This window comes from Rhineura floridana, chromosome 3 (assembly GCF_030035675.1).
Source record: "Rhineura floridana isolate rRhiFlo1 chromosome 3, rRhiFlo1.hap2, whole genome shotgun sequence".
Taxonomy (NCBI): domain Eukaryota; kingdom Metazoa; phylum Chordata; class Lepidosauria; order Squamata; family Rhineuridae; genus Rhineura; species Rhineura floridana.
Window position 1 is genome coordinate 205156640 of NC_084482.1, and position 17657 is coordinate 205174296.

At 46.7% G+C, this 17657-nt stretch overlaps 1 protein-coding gene across 3 annotated transcripts; it reads right to left on the bottom strand.

Annotated features, from left to right (window-relative positions):
- Positions 1-2947: 2947 nt before the first annotated feature.
- LOC133381242 (zinc finger protein 660-like) lies at positions 2948-15948 on the bottom strand. 3 transcript variants are annotated; one of them, XM_061620077.1, is made up of 5 exons: positions 15515-15948; positions 12389-12484; positions 11504-11671; positions 6707-6838; positions 2948-4954 (listed from the first exon to the last, which is right to left on the bottom strand). In XM_061620077.1, the coding sequence occupies exons 1-5, from the start codon at positions 15837-15839 to the stop codon at positions 4026-4028; spliced, it is 1650 nt and encodes a 549-aa protein (XP_061476061.1). In that variant the 5' UTR covers positions 15840-15948; the 3' UTR covers positions 2948-4025. The 3 variants fall into 3 exon arrangements, with proteins under 3 accessions (XP_061476061.1, XP_061476060.1, XP_061476062.1); XM_061620076.1 differs by having other exon boundaries at positions 2949-4954; positions 12389-12487; positions 15515-15945; XM_061620078.1 differs by having other exon boundaries at positions 2950-4954; positions 11504-11626; positions 12389-12487; positions 15515-15944.
- Positions 15949-17657: the final 1709 nt, after the last annotated feature.

Sequence of the window (17657 nt, forward strand, 5' to 3'; positions counted from 1 at the left end):
ACAAATCTGCCAACTACAATGCCTGGATCAATTGCCACCCTCTGACATGTTGTGGCCAGAAGCTACCTGGGAGGTCACCGCAGGCTAGAGATGGGGGAGTAACTCAATTCAGTTCAAATTTAAAACGGAATTGATCAAATTTTCCCTTTCCGAAACAACATGAGAACTGAAACACAGCCATCCTTTGAAATTCACACTTATCTGGATTTCACGATGAATCCAACTGAGCAATGTTTGCAAATTTGCATACATTAGGGGAAAGTGTGCATAAAAATGAATATATTAGTGAAAATCACATGCCAAAATGCAGTCTTATCACAAGAAATTGCATGCAAAAATGTGTACATTAGTCAAAACTGAAATTCTCACTAAAATGCCGGAGAATTTTCATGAGGATTTTTGCAAATTGCTGCAGAAATGTGGAGAACCAAATTCAAGATTGGAAAAAACTAGAAACTGAGAAAACTGCAATTGATAGATCTTTCCACTCCTACTGCAGGCATCTTTGCTCCTCCCTTTGCCACAAACCCACTAATTCAACAAACACCTCTTCTGTGTTCATGTTGCTGATGTGTCTCCTCTTCCCTTCCTCAGTGGAAGTGCCATTTTTATCTCTTTTGCTGGGGCTGATCTGCTTGCCTTCCCCTGTTTGCATTCTCCAAGGCGCCCTGGGCTTACTGTAGCTCAGTAACACACACTTTGAAACAGCTCTTCAGTTAGAACCATGAGGACTGGAATCTTACTTTATCTTTAAGGGAAGAGACCACAGTTCAGGGACAAAGCATGTGCTTTGCATGCAGACGGTCTCAGGTTCGATCCGAAACATCTCTAAGTAGGGCTAGAAAAAGTCTCCTGCTCTGAAACGCTCAGCCAGTCAGCATAGACAATACTGGCCAATAGGCTGACTTCCTGATAAGGCAGCCTTTCCCAACCTTTGAGTCCTTAGATGTTGCTGGACTACATTTCCCATAATTCCTGACCACTGCCCATGCTGGCTGGGGCTGATGGGAGTTGTAGTTCAGCAACATCTGGGGACCCAAAGGTTGGGAAAGGCTGTAAGGCATCTTCCTGTGTTGCTATGTAATTTGTTTCAAACTGTTTTTAATGATGCGTTTTACATTGTTGTGACCTGCCCTGGACCTTCTGGGGTAATAATAAGAAGAAATGGTTATATGCTAGTCCTACTCAGAGTAGACCTGTTGAAGCTAATGGACATGACTAGTTAAGGTTCAATAATTTCAGTGGGTCTACTATGAGTATGACTTTTTAAAATATGTTTTTAAATCTTTTAAAAAAATGTTTTTAAAGTTGTTTTGTTTTAATGTATTTCAAGGTCTGTTTTTATGATGCTTTAAAGTGTTTTTAGCCCTTTTGTTTGCCGCCCTGGGCTCTTGCTGGGAGGAAGGGCAGGATATAAATCAAATAATAAATAAATAAATAAAACTCACACATATGAAGAAAAAGCAGGATTTTTTTTAAAAAAATTGGTTTTTCTTGGTCTTTTATATCCACTGTCATATTAGTCACCAAGGATGGCAAATTGAGGACGCTCTTGAGGACTAAGAACCTAGGAAGCGCCCCCTGCTGGATCAGACCAAATGCCCATTGAGTCCAGCATCCTGTACTCATAGTGGAACCCCCCCCCCCAACATTCCACTGCCGGTCAGGGTAGAAAAAACTGAGCCAGATGGCCCGATGCAGGATAAGGTAGTTTCCTGTGTTCCTACAGGTACTTCCCACTGCCAGAGACACTACCTGCCATGGGCTGTACACTGGGTACACACCAAACTTTGAAAGCAATCCCTGCCCCTCCCCAATGGGAACTGTAGCCTACCCCACACAGACCTACAATTCCTAGCATCCTTAACAAATTAGTTTGCAGGATTCTTTTGGGGAAGTCGTGCGCTTTATTGTCTGTATGAAGCCTCAGTTACAAGGTAGAGATTGCAAACTGAATGAGTGTCTGCAAGGGTCTATCGATCATAGAATAGTAGAGTTGGAAGGGGCCTAACAAGGCCATCAAGTCGAACCCCGACAGACATCATATATCATGTGCTTTAAAGATATGGTGGGTACACAGTCACAGTATTGGGTACAATCACAGTACTCACACAGGGGAGTTCTGCTCCAGTGGGCTCGGCTCGGCATGCTCCTACAAATAAATGCCTCCTTTGACTGGCTGTCCAAGGTTGCAGGCTGAGAGAAGTCTTTCCCAGCCCTTCAACCAGCGGCCCTTTTTTTCTGGAAGCCAGGGATGAGGAACATCGGTGGCCCTTCAGATGTTCTCCGGCTCCAACTCCCATCAGCCTCAGTCAGCAGGGCCAATGGTCAGGGATGATGGGAGTTGTAGTCCATCAACATCTGGAAGGCTGCAGATTCCCTAGCCTTGTTGCCCCACATCAGGTGGATGCTCTTGAATGAAAGACGCATCACTGTGCATAAAAAACTAGCATCTCAGGAAGAAGGCAAGAGCAGAAACATTCTCCCTAATATCTAATAGCTATATATAGGGAAGGGCCATAGCTCAGTGGCTGAGCATCCGCTTTGCATGCAGAACTTCCCAGGTTCAATTCCCAATGGCATCTGCAGGTGGGACTGGGAGAGCTTCCTGCCTGAAACTCTGAGTGCCTGTCAGTGTAGAGGATGTCAGAGTAGAGGATACTGAGCTAGATAGACCAATGGTCTGACTCAGGATAAGTCCGCTTCCTATGTTTCTCTATACAGGGAATGGAAAATTCATCGATGAACCCCCCCCCCCCCCCATGGCAGTCTGCAGTGATACAGCCCTGGAAGTAACTGGTCAGATGTTTATGTAGGTGTTGTTTCTGTGTTAGATTCTTGATGGCTCAGAAGCATGACTCTTTGACTGGGTCCTCAACAGTTTGTTTAAAAATGTATACAGCTTCAAGTTCATAATCATGTTTATTGAACAAATTTTTAGACTGTGACATTTACGATGCCAAAAAAAGACTCAAAGCGGTTCATGAATGTAAATGCGAAGAGACCCAAATCTATGAAAGCAAATCCAAACCAAGCAAAAAAGACCGAGCTTTGTGAAAAATTACAACAGCTACTAAACGGAAAGATGTCCCCATACTTGTAGTGCAAGTTGTTTCCGACTCTTAGGGTGACATCTTGCGACGTTTACTAGGCAGAGACCGTATATATGGGGTGGGATTGCCAGTTCTGTCCCCGGCCTTTATTTACCCCCCAGCATATGCTGGGTACTCATTTTATGTTTAAAAAGCAGATTAGAATAACTGAATATTTAAAACATTTTTTAAAAAACTAGACAAAAATATTCAATTGCACCTTACATCAGGTGTGGGGAATCTTTGGCCCTCCAGATGTTGCTGAACTACAGCACTCATCAGCCCCAGCAAATATGGCCAATAGCCATGGATGATAGGAGGTATAGTTCAGTAACATCTGGAGGGTCAAAGGTTCCTTACACCTGCCTTAGATCCTTGGAAAGAAGTTACTGGAGCTGGATCCCATCTGCTGCTCGTCAGGGGTTAGGGGCTACAGAAAGAACTATATTTCTAAAAAGGTAAGGGCGTTGTCTGAACCTTCTCTTCCACTAAGTTTTTGTGTGGTTTAGGTCCTTTCTTCTAGAAATCCTTTCATGATTGAAGAGGGCTGCAATTTGCCCCAAAGGTTTGTCAGTAGTTCATACCTTTATACAGTTGTCTCCCAATGTGCTTTTACAAAGATGTACTGAAAAGTGAACTACAAACGCTAAGCTTTCCTGTCAGTGTAAGCATATATAGTGCTCCTCTTTCCTATGGGTACTCTGATGTCTTATAAGATAACGGCTCTCAATGAAGCCCTTTCCACACTCAAAACATTTATATGGTTTCTCTCCTCTGTGTATCTTATTATGTGAAACAAGGTAATTGCAGAACCTGAAGCTCTTCCCACACTCTGAGCATTTATATGGCTTCTCCCGTGTGAATCCTTCTATGAGAAGTAAGGGATCCGCTCTGGGAAAAGCTCTTCCCACACTCTGAGCATTTATATGGCTTTTATCCTGTGTGAATTCTCTGATGTGAAGTAAGGGTTCCATTGTCATAAAAGCTCTTTCCACACTCCACACATTTATATGGTTTTTCCCCTGTGTGTTTTCTTTGGTGCAAAGTAAGGCTTCTATTATAAAGAAAGGTCTTTCCACAGTCTGGGCATTTATATGGTTTCTCCCCAGTATGAATTATTTGATTTGAAATGAGAGTTCTGTTGCAACTAAAGCTTTTACCACACTCTAAACACTTATATGGTGTCTCTGCTGTGTGAATTCTTTGATGCAAAATAAGGGCATCACGCTGACGGAAGCTATTTCCACACTCCAAGCATTTATATGGTTTTTCCCCTGTGTGAATTCTTTGATGCAAAGTAAGAGAGTAATGCCGACTAAAGCTCTTTCCACAGTTAAGGCATTTATAAAGTTTCTCCCCTGTGTGCATTCTTTGATGCAAAGTAAAGCTTGTTCTCCTAATGAACCTCTTCCCACACTCCAAGCAATCGTATGGTTTTTCTCCTGTGTGAATTCTTTGATGCAAAGTAAGGGTATCACGCCACCTGAAGCTCTTTCCACATTCCAAGCATGTATATGGTGTCTCTCCTGTGTGAATTCTTTGATGTGAAGTAAGGTGTGGTCTGTGAGAAAAGCTCTTTCCACACTCCGAACATTGATAAGGTTTTTCCCCAGTGTGTATTCTCTGATGTAAAGTAAGGTGCGGTCTCTGACCAAACCTCTTTCCACACTGCAAGCATTTATGTGGTTTCTCTCCTGTGCGGATCCTTTGATGTGCAGTAAAGGAGTTACGCTGACTGAAGATCTTTCCACATTCCAAGCACTTGTATAGTGTGTCTCCTATATGAATTCTTTCATAGGAAGCAAGGCTTTCACTCCAGTTGAAACTTGAATGTGAACTTCCCAGAGGCATCAGGCTTGGCACTGTTGAAAATGAAGTAGTAAATTAGATGGATCTGAAGTGTGATTAAGAAAGGCAGTACTTATGCTCTAAAGGATTTGATCCTTTCATGAAACATCTGCCTCTCAACAGCTATTAACCATGATTGGTAACAGTAGAACTTGAATCGCATAGAACAGTGGTTCCCAACCTGGGGGCCAGGACCCCCAGGGGGCCCACGAAGTAATCCAGAGGGGGCCGTGAACAGTAAAGAAATGAATTATTTATCAATTTTTTTAAAAAAAGTCTTCACTCCCTCGACACTGCTTCCCACTGGCGCTGCAGATGACACCTCCCCCTTGCTCCAAACGAGAGGGGAGGCCTTTTGCTGAAGCGCCAGAGCGTCTTTCAGGCGCACTAAGGGCAGGCATCTGCCTATAAAATACATGGCAGATGCCAAAGGAGGCTGAGGGTGGAGCTACCAAGAAGAAGAGGGGATTACTATCACTGATTCCCATCTCCTTGCACTGCCGCTACTGGCAATACCCTTGCTTAGAGTGAGAGGAGAGGGCTTTTTGTGAAGCAAAACGAAGCAAGCCTGCAAAGAAAGGCTGCTTTCCCCCTTCCTTCTTGGCAGCCAGCCTGCCTCCCTGGGGGGAGGGGGTCACAATTTCTTTTCAGCTTATAAAGGGGGTCCCGTGCTCATAAAGGTTGGGAACCACTGGCATAGAATATACAGAGTTTGGGTGGCTCATGGAATGAGACCATCAGTGAGCTTTTTTAATTTATGAAGAATGGAGGGAGTGGACTAAGCTAATTAACTAACTAAGTAATAAAACACTTAATTTACATTTGAGGCCACATTTGCACCATACATTTAAGGCACTCTGGTAGCACTTTAACAGTCATGGCTTTCCTCAAAAGTTCATGGGAACTGTAGTTTAAGGGTGCGAAATAGGAAGCTCCCTATTCCCCTCACAGAGCTACAATTTGCAGAGTGTTTTAACCATAATTCCCTCTTCTCAGGGACCTCTGGAACTGTAGCTCTGTGAGAGGAATAGGGGTCCCTCCCTAACAGCTCTCAGCACCTAAACAGACTACAGTCCCCAGGATCCTTTGGGGGGAGCCATGACTGTTTAAAGGAGTATAAGAGTGCTTTAAATGTATGGTGTGGATGTGGCCTAATACTTAGGTCTTCTAGGAGGAAACTTTAAAGTTTTAGTTTACTATTGTTCTCCTGAAGGTTGCCAACTGTATGCAGTATAATTGCCTCCTCTACAATCTGATGAGGGCTGGTATTATACAGGTGTTACTCCTTATATAAAGAGTGGGGAGTCTCAGGGCTAAGGACCAAATGTGGCCCCCCAGGCCTCTCTGTCTGACCCTCGGAATTGTCCCTAGGCCACATCCCTCACTGGTCTTGCTTCATACCCCAAACGTTTTTGCCTGGCTGGAGCTGAACTCTGATAATGCTTCTTGCATGCCTGGATGGAGGACAAAGACACACGTGTGTGTGTGTTTGTAAACTAGCCTACTATGCAAAGTTAAAGTTTACATTTCTTGCTCCACCCACTTTTGCTTCTGGCTCTGCCCTCCACTGGCATGTGGCCCTCGAAAGGTTGCCCAGAAGGGAATGCGGCCCTCAGGCTGGAAGAAAAGTTCTCCAGCCCTACCCCATAGTTTGAAAACATGTAACATATTGTTCTATGCACCCTCCTAATTTCACTCTGAAGATTAATGTATTCCCAAACTCTTCCTCCTCATTTTTCTGTGACGTCTCAGGAGTTGCTACTCACTCTCAGCACCCATGTCCACCGGGAAGAAGATATTCTCATGGTATCTTCCTGGTAGGGTCTCATGCTCTTTTCCTGACACAGGGATGTCTTGTTGAAATTCTTCCACCTTGGTCTCTCTTGCAATCCCACCATCTTTGCAGAGCGGGAGGAGAAACAAAACACAGCTTAGTGGCAATACAAACAGAGACAGGGCTAGGTTCAGTTTCTCATTTAGAGGATCTCAGAAAACAGAGGGCATCTGCAGAATGTCACTATTTCCAAGTGGATTTCAATCACATACTTGCACATTCAGGTTGGACGATGATAGGAGATTGGGAGGTCTTTTGCAACAAACCCGCTTCCCCAACAGATCAGACTTTTGGTGATAAGCAAAGTGACGAGAAAAATACATTGGGAAGTGTGGCGTGACACTTGCTTTGATGCAACGTCATCTAACCTCCCCACAAACAGAGTGGAATGGATGCTTATTAAACAGCCAACAATCTCCCTGCAACCAAATCAGGATGAATGCTCTGGGTTTGGAAGCACCCAGAGACAGGGAAACATCTGACTGAGCTACGAATTTGGCAGAAATCTCAAGTCTGCCATGAACTCAGTAGGAAATGCATTATGTAAACCTTGTCCTCCCCGCCCCCCATTTAGTACTCATTAGTCACTCTCATTCCCTATTGGGAAGGCAATATTTGTTTGGGACCCCCTCAATAGGATCTCGTGTTCTGACTCTGGGATTCCCTGGTGAAATTGCTCCTTGGTCTTTTTCGCAGACCACTCATCTTTGGGCAAGAGAGAATCCTGAAAAACTCAGTCCTCTTTCAAACAGTAAAAAACATTACAGACAAAAGGAAGGGAAACAACTGCAGGGCAGGCAGAAGCAAGCATTGGAGGTGGGATCAAGCACCCGAATCTTACGCACAAAGAAGCCCACTTCTTGCTTCTGTCCATTCTCTTTTGGGGAAAGGGAAATCTGAGGCATCTGCTCCTCAGAAGTATCAAGGGGATGTCTTGGCCATCAAAGATAATGATGGCCAAGGGATCCGAAAGGAAAGATAGTATCCATTCCATACCATGCATTTAAAGCACATGACTTCCCCCAAAGAATCCTGGGGCCTGTGGTTTTCCCCACACAGAGCTACAAATGCCCAGCACCCTTATACCACAGTTCCCATGATTCTTTGGGAGCACTCATGTGCTTTAATTGTGCATTGGATGTGCTTTAAATGTATGGTGTGGACTGTCCCTCAGTCTTTTCGGAGTGAAGGAAAACAGAGATCTACAACACAGCCTCAATTCCAAGGCTGTGTATACACCACACATTTAAAGGCCATGGCCCCCTCCCCAAATAATCCTGGGAACTGTAGTTTACCCCTCGCAGAGCTACAGTTCCCAGCACCCTCAACAAACTACAGTTCCCAGGATTCTCTGAGGAAAGTCATGGGCTTTAGACGTGCTTTAAATATATGGTGTGCACACAGGAAGACACAGAAGGAGTTTTGTGATATATGTAAGCATCTGCCTGCTGATATCTCTCCATCCATACAGTCCCCAACAAAGGCATCTTTTCTGTTTACTTCCAGACAGAAGATGAAATCAGGTCTGGAACTCAAATGTTACAATAAATCTTTACTACTGGGAATGCTGAGGACTCCACCTCGGATATTCTGCCCACAAGGGTGCAGTCAACCACCAGGCTGCAGACAAATTGCTGCCCTGGGCTCCTGCTGGGAAAAAGGGCAGGATATCAATCAATCAGTTCTGGCATTTTTGATTGCACGATCGGTGACCAGCTGGGTATATAAGGAACAAGGCTATCTTTTAGAAAACAAACATCCTGAGAACAACACTGTATTCATTCTCCCTGTCTGTTGGCAAGGAAATGCTCTCCCAGCATCTCCCTTGGAGGGTCTCCTGCTCTTTTTCTGGCACAGGGATTTCCTGCAGGAAATGTTCCACCTTGATCTCTCTCACGGCCGAGCCACCTTTGCAGGAACGGAGGAGAAGGGAAACGCAGCTTAGGTACAGGTCTGGAAGGTCCCAGGTTCAATCCCTGGCACCTCCCATTCAGAGGATCTCAGAAAACAAAAGGGGCCCCTCTAGACTGGTGTGGGTTTTTTTTTGTGGGTGGATTCTACAAGAAGTTATGGACACAATAACAGTGCATTAGTGATGGATTTAGGGCACTTCTAGACTGTTGCTATTTTCAGGTAGGATTCAACTGCATACCAGCAAATTCAGGTTGCGCAATTATAGTTGACTGGGAGGCAACAAACCTGTTTCCCCAAAAGACTGGACTTTTTGCCACAAGGAAAGTGGCAGGAAAAAGGACTGGAAAGGATGGGATGACACTTGCTTTGATGCAAAGTCATCTAACCTCCCTGCAAACAAATCAGAAGGAATGCTCAATAAATAGGGCATTTGGAAGCGCCCTTATACTGGACCATCCACACATCATTCTGCTTTATTTATGGTTCTGTGATGTTTCCTCAGTGTTACCTCATTATTGTCATCTGGAGGAGCACTCTATTATTATTATTATTAATATTAATAATTAACATTTATTACCCACCCTTCGTCCAAAGGTTTCAGGGTGGGTTACAATTATTTTAAAATAAAGCATTAAAAACAATTGAAAACAACCTAAAATCACAAAATAAGGTGGGTCCTAAAAATATACCTCAGGTCAGAATAAAGAGGTGCCTGTTCAGCATTCGCCTAAATCTGTACAATGAAGTTGCCAGACACAGCTCAGTGAGAAGGGAGTTCAGCAACATAGGGGCCACCACAGATAATGCCCTCTCCTGGGCCACCACCACCCCAATTACCGAGGGTGGTAGAACTACCAAAAAGGCCCCCTCTGCTGATCTCAACATACAAGAAGGTCTGTAGGGAAGGGGGCGGTCTCTCAGATGTTTGAGGCCTAAGTCGTTTAGAGCCTTAAATGCTAGTGTGCGCTGGCAACCAATGCAGCTGTTTTAAAACAGGGGTTATATGAGATCTAAAGGGAACCCCAGTCAGTAATCTGGCTGCTGCATTTTGGGCCAACTGAAGTTCCTGAGTCGTCTTCAAGGGCAGCCCCACGTACAACGCATTGCAATAATCCAATCCGGAAGTTTCAAGACATGGAGTACTGTGGCCAAGCCATCTCCATCCAAAAGGGACTGAAGCTGGCGAATCAGCCAGAGCTGGACAAAGGCACTCCTAGCCACTGAGGCCACCTGAGCTTCCAGTGACAGTGTTGGATCCAGGAGTACCCACAAGCTACGGACCTGCTCCTTCAAGAGGAGTGCAACCTCATCCAGGACAGATCATCTCCCCACCTCGTGGACGTGAGAACTCTGGGCACATAACACCTCTGTCTTTTCAGGATTCAGCCTCAATGTATTGGCCCGTATCCAGCCCATCAATGCCTCCAAGCCCCAGTCCAGCCCCTCAACTGCCCCTCCCAATTCAGATGGAACAGATAGGTAGAGTTGGGTGTCATCTGCATGTTGATGAGACATTACTCCATATCTGCTGATGACAGCTCCCAGTGGCTTCATGTAGATGTTAAACAGCATGGGGGACAAGATAGAACCTGGTGGTACACCACAGGACAATTCCCATAGTGCTGAGCAATAGCCTCCCATAACTACTTTTTGGAAGCAGCTCTGGGGATATGAGCGGAACCACTGAAGCATGGTGACCCCAACCCCACCTCCTCAAGACATTCCAGAAGGATATCATGGTCAACAGTATCAAAAGCCTCGGAGAGATCAAGGAGGAAGAGCAGGGTCACACTCCCCCTATTTTTCTCCCAACAGATGTCGTCAACCAGGGCAACCAAGACAGTTTCAGTGTCATGGCCAGGCCTGAAGCCAGACTGGAATGGATCCAAGTAATGTTTCCTCCAAGCATGCTTGAAGTTGGACCACCACCACCTTCCCAAGCATCTCACCCCAAAAGGGGATATTTGTCACCTGGTGATAGTTGTTTCACGCTTCTGGGTCCAGGAAGGTCTTCTTGAGGAGGGGACGTACCACCGCCTCCTTCAAGGCAGATGATACCTCCCCCTCCTCCAGCGAAGCATTAATCACTCCCTGGACCCACCCAGTCAACCCCCTTATGACCAAGATCTAAGAAGCCAAGATGGGCAAAGATCATCGCAACGAAAGCAGGGCAAAAATAAAACCCAGAACATTGATTGTATAAAACATTACAGGATTTCGGCATGGGACACGCGCTGATTGGAAGCACCCCAAAACTTTCCCAGGAGCAAACAGTTTTGAAAGTGAGATCACGTATAACCACCCCGATGCAATCATGAGCACAAATAATCATGAATGGCCAATGAAAAGGACATCTGGAGGAGCTCAGACACATGGAAGGCCTTTGCCTCAGACCTGGAAGTCTCCAGATAAAGGCCCCATCTGCACTATACATTTAAAGCAGTATTACACCACTTCAAACAATCACAGCTTTCTCATCAAAGAATCCTGGGAACTGTCAGGGTGCTGAGAGTTGTCAGGAGACCCTCTATTCCTCTCAAAGAGCTACGATTCCCAGAGTGGTTTAACAATCAATCGTTCTTCCTAAAGAATTCTGGGAATTGTAGCTCTGTGAGGGGAACAGGAGTCTCCCTACAACTCTCAGCACCCTTCGCAAACTACAGTTCCCAGGATTCTTTGACGGAAAGCCAGGACGATTTAAAAGTGGTATAATACTGCTCTTAAATGTATAGCGCATATGGGGACAAAATTACCACAAGCTCAGTTGGAGACATTCCCACCCACCCCCACAGCATTTGCCGCTCAATCTCCTCACCTGCGTCGGTTGGGCCGGAAATACTCTCTTCACATCTTCCTGGCAGAGTCTCCTGCTCCTTTTCTGCCACAGGGATGTCCTGTGGAAAACGTTTCACCTTGATCGCTTTGGCAGTCCCACTATCTTTGGGCGACAGAAAGAGAGATAATCCCAGAGATAATCTCAGTCCTTTAAAAAATAGGGGGGAAAGGAAAACACTGCTAAGCTAACAGCAGCGCCACTGAGGTGTCAACACCAGCCACCACAAAGAAGACCACTTCAGCCCTCTGCTCCCTCCCTTCCATTCTCTTGATAAAAGGAAATCTGAGGCATTGGCTCCTGGAAAGGTATCAAGAGAATGACATGAAGCCAGAAGCATGACATGAGGCAGGAGTCGTCAGCATAGCACCTGTGGGCACAGAGCCACCCTTGAGTTCTTCCCCCTGGTGCCCACAAGGCCCCTGAGCCTCCCTCTGCCCCCCTTCACTGCCTCCTTAGTCATGAGGTGGTAAGGGTGTTCACGCTTTCTCCTCTGAAGAAAGGAGGAAGTTGGAAGCATGACACTCTTTCCCCACTTCCTCTTTCAGCTCTATGTGCTTTCCAAGGCTCAGATGAATTCGACTGAATCTGACTTTTACCCAGATCCCTTGGAAAAGTGATGTGTGGTGCATGGTTTCTCTTTCTGTCTCTCTGTGGAAGGGGGGGGGCTGATCCAAGGGAGAGAGGACAGAAGTGACCAGAGGGGGTGACGCCCAGAGCACTTGCCCCCACAATCGAAATGAGCCTATAAAAGTTGGTCACCCCTACAGAGAGGGGAAGAGAAATGTGGGATGCACTTCCAATTCTACAACACAGCCTCAGTTCCAAAACACAGAGGGGGGCTTCTCTATCTATCTAGCCACTTACCTGCTGCTGTCTCCTCTTGCATGGGGCCCTCAACAAAGATGGCTTTTCTGTCTTCTTCCAGCCAGTAGAAGAGGTCAAGCCTGGAACTTGGAAGTCCTTCTTCAAACAGAAACACATGAAACGATCTTACACTGAGTCAGACTTGGTTATTTTAGCCAAGCACTGTCTGTCTATTTATTTATTTATTAGATTTATATCCTGCCCTTCCTCCCAGTAGGAGCCCAGGGCGGCAAACAAAAGCACTAAAAGCACTTTAAAACATCATATAAACAGTCTTTAAAATATCTTAAAACAACCATTAAAAACATATTAAAACAAAACATCTTTAAAACATTTTTAAAAAGCTTTAAAGACATTTTTTTAAGGTTTAAAAATATATTAAAAAACAATTCCACTACAGACGCTGTGATTGGTAGCGGCTTTTCAGAGTTGCGGGCCGGGGGCGGAGATCCCTTTTCCAAACAGGCTACGCAAGAATTTTTGCAACTGGAGATGCTGAGGATGTAGTCTGGGGCTTCCAGCCCAGGAAGAGTGCCCACAGCCATTTATTTTGGGCACTTTCCAGCTGCAAGAATGTTCAGGGGATTCCAAAGCAACTTGAGTCCTGATATTCAGAGGACTGAGACCTACTGTGGGCCCAGGTGGAACTGACAGGCCAATCAGAAGCACAGTAAAGGGAGAGAAGTGAAACACAGCCTAGTGGTGAGGCAGATGTAAGGCCCTGCAGGTGGGGGGGGGATTTGTTTTGTTTTGTGTATTCTGCAACACATCATTGTTTCCGAAACAGAAACACACAAAACTACCTTACACTGAGTCTGAACGCTGGTCCATCTAGCCCAGTCATGATGCAGTAATGGTGCGACAGTGGTGGATTTATACTGGACTGTCCTCCACATCTTTCCGCTATATTAGTTGTTCTGTGGTGCTTTTGCAGGACTGTTGCATTATTGCCCCTCTGGAGGGGCATTTTTGCCCTACAGCAAAATAAAAGTGGGGCAAAATAAAACCAAACCCCTGGGACATTTGTGGGATAAAAAGCTGCCAGATTTCAGCAGGAAGCTGTGAGTCATAAGAGCCTGGCTGCTGGATCAAGCCAGTGGCCCATCCTGGTCCAGTGTCCTGTACTCCCAGTGGCCAGTCAGATGCCCCAGTGGGAAGCCCGCAATGCCTGAGCACAACAGCATTCTCCCCACTCGTGGTTTCCAGCAACTGGCATTCGGATGCATACTGCCTCCGACAGCGAAGGGAGGCGTACACAAATTGGAAGTGGAGCAACATGTCTGCTTTGAAACTTTTGCCGGCACAAAAAGTATTGAAAGTGGGATCGCATATGACCCCTCCAATACCATCACGAAGCCCAAAAGCGTCATGAGTGCACATTAAAAAAAGACTTCCAGAGAGGCCCACAAAAGATCCTGTTTCTATCCTCTCTTTAAGAGGATCTCACAAAAGAGAATGTGGGAAAGGCTTTTATCCCCGCTGGAAGCCCTTCGTTCAAATCTCATAATGCCAGGAAGTCAGTTCCCCTCCACTGGTGCCCTGATGCCCCTTGCTCTCCTCCGAAGAATTGACTGAGAGGGCCAATGAGCTCATGCTGGCCACTTCTTGATAATCATGAAGTGGTCCGCCAAGGCTCTCTGCAATTTTCAGGTAGTCCGTGTGGGGGAAAAAAAGTTTGGGAGCCCCTGGTCGATCATATCAGGGCTGTAGACCGTAATGAGCCAGATAAACTGGTGGTCTGACTCGGCATCAGGCGGCTTCCTAGGGTCCAAACTCGGGTGGCCCCAGCCAGCATGGCCAAAGGTCAGGGATGAAGGGAGTTGGGCGTCCCACAACATCTGAAGGGCTGCAGGTTCCCTATCCTTGTTCTAATGGCTCTACAAGAGCAGGCATCGCACGGGGCTCGTTCTTCAATATCCCCTCTTGTTAATCACCAAAGGATGCTTCTTCGGTATACTCTCATACGGTCCCAAACACCGGAAGGGAATGGTGTGAGAAAGAGGTGGACTGAAGCCCACCTTGGTTGCAATGGGAGAAACGCAGCTGGAACACGCTGGATCTCCAAGCCCTAGAGGTCTACCAGGAGGAACTCGCAGAGGATCATAGTGAGGCCACATTCACACTACATATTTATTTCACTATTATTCCACTTTAACAGCCACTGCTTTCCCCAAAGAATCCTGGGAAGTGTAGTTTGTGAAGGCTGCTGAGAGCTGTTAAGAGATTCCTATTCCCCTGACAGAGCTCCAGCGGCCAGAGTGGTTTAACACAGCCCCTCTTCGCAGACAGTTCTGGGGGTCGGAGCTCTGTGAGGGGAATAACCATCTCCTAACATCTCTCAGCACCCTTCTTTGAGGCAAGCTGTGATGGTTTAAAGTGGAATAATAGCAGAATAAATGTATGGTGTGAATGTAGCCTCAGTTGCCTTTATACCAAGTCAGACCGGTTGCGCATCTAACTCAGTATTGTCGATGCTGATTGGCGCTGCTTCAGGCAGCGAGGCTGCAATCCAACATGCGCTTACTTGGGAGTAAGCCCCATTGAACCCAATGGACATGTCTTGGATCGCAGCCGAAGTCTTTCCCAGCCTAGTCTGGAGATGGTGGGGATTGAACCTGGCGCCTTCCGCATGCAAAGCAAGCGCTCTGCCACTAAGCTGCGGCTCTTCCCCAAAAGGTGTCCTTTCTACGAAATCAGACCCATTGAGTCCACACAGGAAGTTCCAGCATCTTCAGGGCTAGGAGAAACTCCCTGTCCGAAGCCCGGGAGAGCCACTGCCAGTCAGTGCAGACAAGACTGAGCTAGATGGACCAGCCACTTGACTCTGTATCAGGCAGCTCCCTATCTAGCTCTGTCTAACCTTGTTTACACTAGCTGGCACCGGCTCTCCTGGGGTTCAGGCAGAGGACAGTCTCGGCTCTATCTGGAGGCGCCAGAGACGGACCCTGCGCCTTTCTGTCATGCCAGGCCGAGCCACAGCCCCTCCCCAAAGGGCAAGGAACACGGGAATGGCTAAGTCAGAGTCATTATGCCGAGTCGGATCATGGGTCCGCCTAACGCAGCACTGCCTGCTCTGACTGGCAGTGGCTCTTTGGGGTTTAAAGCGAGAGAGATTCCCAACCCTACCTGGAGACGCCAGGGATCGAACCTGGAGCTTTCTGCACGCCGAGGCAGGTGCTCTGCCGCTGACTTGCGGCCCTTCCCCTCTGCTGGATCGCATCTCTGCTCGCCGGCCCGACTTGCGCCCTTTTACGTCGCCGCTCCCTCCAGGCAGCAGCTCCGAGCTTCTTTGCCAGACCAATATAAATTCACATGGCCCCTTTTCATTTCCCAGGTGGGCGGGACGGGAAAGAGCGCTCGCTCTTTGCCTTCTCTTTCTCTCCCTCCCTATTCCAAAGTCTGCTTTTTCTTCTGCTCTAGGAATGTTACGGCCCTTGTAGTTTTTAACCATTAAAGCACCCGGTGCTGGAAAAACCTTTCACCCGCAGGGAGAGCAGGTGAAGCGGGAAGGGTAGTTTTCTGCAAGGAATGGCTTCAGGTTGCAAAGGGGGGGGGGAGTGCTGACTGTTCCTCCTTAACCACCACCACCTTGTTCTTCGAGCTCCTTTTGGTAAAAACTGATATATATCTTGATAAAAGCACGCAAGCGCCAGGAAAAAATAGCTGCAAAGGGCAGCAAAGAGGGGCCACTGTTCCACACAGGTGAGCGTAATCACAAAAACCCCCACAACGATTGTCCCTTTACCCTGGCCTTTGACACCTGAGACATGCATTTTTAGGACCCACCCTATTTTGGAATTTTAGGTTGTTTTAAAATTGTTTTTAATGCAGTATTTTAAAATTGTTGTAACCCACCCTGGGACCTTTGGGTGAAGGGTGAATAATAAATGCTGCTGCTGCTGCTGCTGCTGCTGCTGCTAATATTTGTTAAATTTATATACTATCTTTTCCTCCAAGCAGTAGTGTAGTGGCAAATTCAGAAGTGCAGGGTCCCTTCACAATAGTCACAGCCATGCCACCCCTTTTTTTGCTGCTAGATGGAGAATGAGGTCCTTGTTAATGCCTTCTCTCACAATAACAGATGTCCCTATGAGCCAATAAAAAGGAAAGGGGAGTGTGTTAGCTAGTGAAAAGAGTCTTTTCAGTGGCTGACACCTCCTTTCACTCTGATTGCCTCTAGTCAGCAGGCAGGGACAAGGAAGCATGTTAGAAGACTCTTCTCAGTGACTAACACACTCCCCTTTCATTCTGATTGGCTCATAAGATGCTGGAGACATAGGGATCCTGCAGAGACCTGCTCCCAAAAACGTAAGGGGTCTAAGATGTCCTGAGGCCCCAGTCTCACTACACCCCTGCCTCTAAGGAGCTCAAGGTAATGTACATGCTTCTCCTTTCCCCATGTTATCCTCACAATAACCCTGTGAGGAAGGTCAGGCTGAGAGGTGGTGACTGGCCGAGGACCACTCAGTGAGCTTCATGGCTGTTTAATCCAGGCCTCTCCTAGGCCATAGTCCGACACTAACCATTACACCGCTCCAATACTTTTATATTATTGTTGTTGTTTCCCTTACCCACCCTTCACCGGAAGGGCCCAGGGTGGGCCACAACAATATAAAATAAATATTAAAAACAGTTTAAAACAAATTACAGTTGCAACTATAGAAGGTCCTAACGTGTGTGTGTTTTTTGGGGGGAAAGAAACAGGCTAGCACAAGAAAGGAGTACGCCTTTGGCCCTTCAGATGTTGGACTCCGCCTCCCACCAGCCTTAGTCAGCAAGGGCAGTGGTCAGGAATGATGGCAGTTGGAGTCCAGCAATAGCTGGAGGGCCACAGATGTCCCCTATCTCTGGGTTAGAATGCTGCTTCTTTACATGCTAGAGAGATTTCCCCTCCTACAGTCATTGGATCATAGTTGAGCTGGAAGGGGCCTATAAGGCCATTGAATTCAACTCCCTGCTCAATGCAGGAATCCAAATTAAAGCATACCTAACAGGTATGCGCCTCCATGGCGCAGAGTGGTAAGCGGTGGTAACGCAGCCGAAGCTCTGCTCATGGCCAGAGTTCGATTCCAACAGAAGGAGGAAGTCAAATCTCCGGTAAAAGGGGTCGAGGTCCACTCAGCCTTCCATCCATCCCTGGTCGGTAAAATGATTACCCGGCATATGCTGGGGGGTAAAGAAAGGCCGGGGAAGGAACTGGCAATCCCACCCCATATATATGGTCTGCCTTGTAAACGTTGCAAGACCTAAGAGTCGGAAACGACTCGCA